Genomic DNA, 4,012 nt, shown 5'->3' with positions numbered 1-4,012 from the left:
GTATAAATATGACAAATCACAGAAATCCCCATTTTTATTACGTTTTATGTGATACTTCTGCAGAAATATAGAAAATATACAGATTTAGTTAAAGTGTCTGTCTGTGTTGAATTCCCATGTTTTTAAATTCACATCAAAATCATGCAATCAAAACACCCGTTGACATACAGGAAAAAAATGATAAAATTTCCAATTAATAGTTGTTTTGTTCCATTATGTTGCTTTTATATTTAGAAAAAAATACTCCATTTAAATTATTTAAAGACTTTTAAGGGAAGAAAAATAATTATTAATTGTGTGGAGATAAAAAAAAAAAAATCTGACAAATGTATTCATACACCAGACTGGGAAAACTATTTATAAAGTGTTGCACCTCTAAACCGTTTCCATAAAAATAAAACCAGTTTTGTCTAAAACATCCTCAAACTAAAGCGCCCTCAGCTCCTGCATGGCTGGAAGCAGACACAATGACCTGCTCACACACCCCCCTCCACCCTCCACCCCTCCACCCTCCTCCATGTGGTGTTTATTCCGCCTGTAGGAGCAACAGCGTCCAGCAGGTGGCGATCAGACATTCACACCAGACCTTTCTATTTCCGGGTGGGCAGCCCTCCCTTTCCTGTCGGCCGTTTGTCCTACACGGTAGGTTTCTGTCGAGCTCGCGTCTGAAAAAGGCTTAAAACTCGACTTATATCGTCACGTAGCCGCAATTTTTGTGTTGCCAATCAAAGATAAGGTGACGATGGAGTCGTAGATAAAACAATGGACGGTGTTTTCAGCGGGAATCGTGAGTAAACACCGGAAGACCGACGGAGTGTTGTGAGCGGCCGCGTGCGCCCCGCATGCTAACGGGATGCTAGCTGGTTAGCCGAGTTGGACCAGCTGGTTCTGCTTCAGCACACGGACGGTTCGGGTTCTGATTGACGGCGTGCGGTGCCGGTTTTACGTCGGACTGTTCTGGGGGGGAAAGCTGCCGTGAAACCTCCGATATCCATTCAGGTTTACGTGTGTTAGCATCAGGTGTTAGCATCAGGTGTCATCTCTTCTTCTTCGTGTCGTTTCTCAGATTTACAGGTGACTTCCGGTCAAACCTTCAAAACCTTCAAACATGCAGAACGACGCTGGTGAATTTGTGGACCTTTACGTCCCGCGGAAATGGTGAGAAATGCTGTTGTGACGGTGTGAAGGTCGCTGGACCGAGTTCGTGATGTGATGTTTGAACTCGTACTAAAGTTCGTCCACCTGCTTGCAGCTCCGCCAGCAACAGAATCATCGGAGCCAAGGACCACGCCTCCATCCAGATCAACATCGCGGAGGTAAACCGGAGCACATCTACTGGTGCTTTGCATTCAAAGATCATCTCTGACGTTTCCTGTTGAAGTGAGCAGATGTAAAGAACAGAAGTATAGAAAGACCATGTTGGATCCACAGAGTCACGTGTTCAGGTTGTTGGAAATCATTTGAACTATAAAACATTTATACGCAGCATTTTATTTATTTAGTTTTACCTGAAGTTGAGTCATCCAGAGTTTAGAGTCATTTCAAGTTGATTTGAAATCCCCCCTGGAGGGCGGTGCGTTCAAGGACTTCATCCTGCTGTGAAACCAACTGAGACTTCAGAGTTAATTCAGTTTTGTGTTCGAGGACTTTGTGACGTTTATCTTCACAGTTTTAGGCACCATTTAATGTTTGAGCTGTTGTCTGAAGACCAACCGGTAAAACGCCATTTATTCATCGTGTACGTTTCATTCCTAAAAAACAAAACAAAATAAATCAATCCGCACAAATTAATAGCCGACGGGAGCGACTCCAGACCTGCTGCTGGCAGCCTCGTAACAATGATGGGACTGGCATGCAGAAATAATCAATTCAATGAGTGAGATGTTATTATTTTATTACATATAAAGCAGGGGTGTCAAACATACGGCCCGCGGGCCGGATCCGGCCCGCCAGGGGGTCCGGCTCGGCCCGCCGGATGACTTTGCTAAGTGTGAAAATTACAGAAAGACATAAATTGCATTTCTATGAGAATATGGAGGTTTGTAGAAAGACCTTAAAACAGGGTTTATCATCCAAAAACCTTCACCAATGATTCACCAAAGAGAAATGTTGTCGTTATTATTCTATGATTTTACTGGTCTGGCCCACTTGAGATCAAAGTGGGCCGTATGTGGCCCCTTAACTAAAATGAGTTTGACACCCCTGATATAAAGTGTTTTAAAATGTATTATTACCAAAAGTTGCAACGAAGATCAGCAATCAGTGTTAAAATATTTCACTCCTCATCACAGTAAATGTGACAATCCGTCCGCTGCTTCATCCCACCGCCATTTCAATACGCTTTGTTTACGGCTGTAAACAAACAGGTTCACTGTGCGGCGGTAAAAACTTTGCATGCCGTCGGCCACACGAATAAAACACCGGGGCGGAGAGGTCAAAGAGTTTCAGGAAAAACTGACGCCGAAGCAGGACGCGGTTCGGTCATCAAACGGGGAACAACAGAGGGACTCTGGTTGTCATGGAGACAGCTGATACAAACAAAACTAGACGGTTTACTGCAGTTCAAATGTGTGTGTGTATTTGTCCTTCCTATTCGGGGAGCCGGTCGTTATGGTTTCATGTTGACAGCAAAAAATACACATTCACAAATGTAAAATATCAGGGAACCGTTAACTAGTTTAATTTTGTGCAATGATTAAAATTCAGCTCAAGTTTGTTTGTGTTCAAACGTTGTTGTTGGTAGATTAAAGATCCTCTTCAAGTTTTTAATCTTGTTAAAATGTCCACGTGGAGATTTTGACATGCTTGAAGACGAGTGAAATAATCCGTCAACGTCATAAAACACAGATTCAGACTTTTATACATCACATACCGAAGGAACCAATCACACGACGGGGGGGTGTGGCCTGTTTGCACAGGTAGAGCTCCATGTGTACCGACGGGAAGATTTACCTGTAAATAACTTGTAAATGTGTAATTCTGATGAACAAAGATGAGTTTTTAAAGATTGAATCGGCGCCAGCAGAAGAACTTTAAAACGTTCTCCGTCTTTTTTTCTTCCAGGTTGACAAAGTGACCGGTCGCTTCAACGGTCAGTTCAAGACTTACGCCATCTGTGGCGCCATCCGCAGGATGGTGAGTCGGACTGAATCTTTATTGCATCGCAGTCACGTTAACGCTGGAACGTTTGCTTCTCGTGTCAGATATGTTTTCTCACCCGGAGACGGACGTCGGACTTCGAAACGATTTCATCTGATCTGATTTATTTATTTTAAATCTCCGACAGGGTGAGTCTGACGACTCCATCCTGAGGCTGGCGAAGAACGACACCATCGTTGCAAAGTAAGAAACTGTCCAACTCTTCAAGCAGCAGATTGTTTATCGTAAATGAAAAATGTTGTTATATTTGAAGCATTTCTGCGTAACGAGGACAAATAAAAAAAAGTGGTTCGCATCATACTAGTTTGAGATTTTAAGGGTTTTTTTCCTGATAAAAACCTCCTGAGCTTTTTATTTATCGTTTTATTTACAAGTTCCTGTTTAGTTCAGAAGGTGATAATATGTTGAGAAAACGTCTCGAGACCAAACGGGAAACAAATTCAGCGAGAACCCTGAAACCGAAGCAGCCATCGTTCATTTTATTGATTTCTTGTGAGTTTTTCCAGCTGTGATCATGTTGGGCTGAAATGAAGCAGTTCGTTTTACTAGTTTATATTCTGCATCTTGATCTGAAAAAAAATATGTGATAAACCGGAACTCGTATTAGAAATAAAGTGATTTGATTACAAAATAATGCTACTTTAAAAAAAAACAACAACAACATTTATTTAGTTAAAACCTTTGAAAACGTTAGAGTTTGTGTGACAAAAAACATCCCCTTTAGTTCGTGACGTGGATGTTTGTAGTTACGAACCATAACTTGGACTCATCAACTAACAACTGTTCCCTCTTTTGTTTCACAGGAACTTCTGAGTTTGATGCTGGAAGCTGTCGAAACTTTGTAAAATAAAAT

At 41.8% G+C, this 4,012-nt stretch overlaps 1 protein-coding gene across 1 annotated transcript in view; it reads left to right on the top strand.

The window, feature by feature from the left end:
- Nucleotides 1-568: 568 nt before the first annotated feature.
- rps21 (ribosomal protein S21) overlaps nt 569-4,012 on the top strand; it is a 3,458-nt gene continuing 14 nt past the window's right edge. The window contains exons 1-6 of the mRNA XM_069717414.1: nt 569-642; nt 1,067-1,158; nt 1,253-1,316; nt 3,064-3,135; nt 3,287-3,342; nt 3,963-4,012. The exon at nt 3,963-4,012 is cut by the window's right edge and continues 14 nt beyond it. Of these exons, the coding sequence (XP_069573515.1) occupies nt 1,109-1,158; nt 1,253-1,316; nt 3,064-3,135; nt 3,287-3,342; nt 3,963-3,972 (252 nt within the window). The 5' untranslated portion in view covers nt 569-642; nt 1,067-1,108 and the 3' untranslated portion in view covers nt 3,973-4,012. The remainder of the gene's footprint in view (nt 643-1,066; nt 1,159-1,252; nt 1,317-3,063; nt 3,136-3,286; nt 3,343-3,962) is intronic.

This window comes from Brachyistius frenatus, unplaced genomic scaffold (assembly GCF_029030835.1).
Source record: "Brachyistius frenatus isolate BFR_SWC_R1_liver_20210118 unplaced genomic scaffold, ASM2903083v1 Contig_174, whole genome shotgun sequence".
Lineage (NCBI taxonomy): Eukaryota > Metazoa > Chordata > Actinopteri > Embiotocidae > Brachyistius > Brachyistius frenatus.
This window is presented reverse-complemented; position numbering and strand designations above follow the sequence as displayed.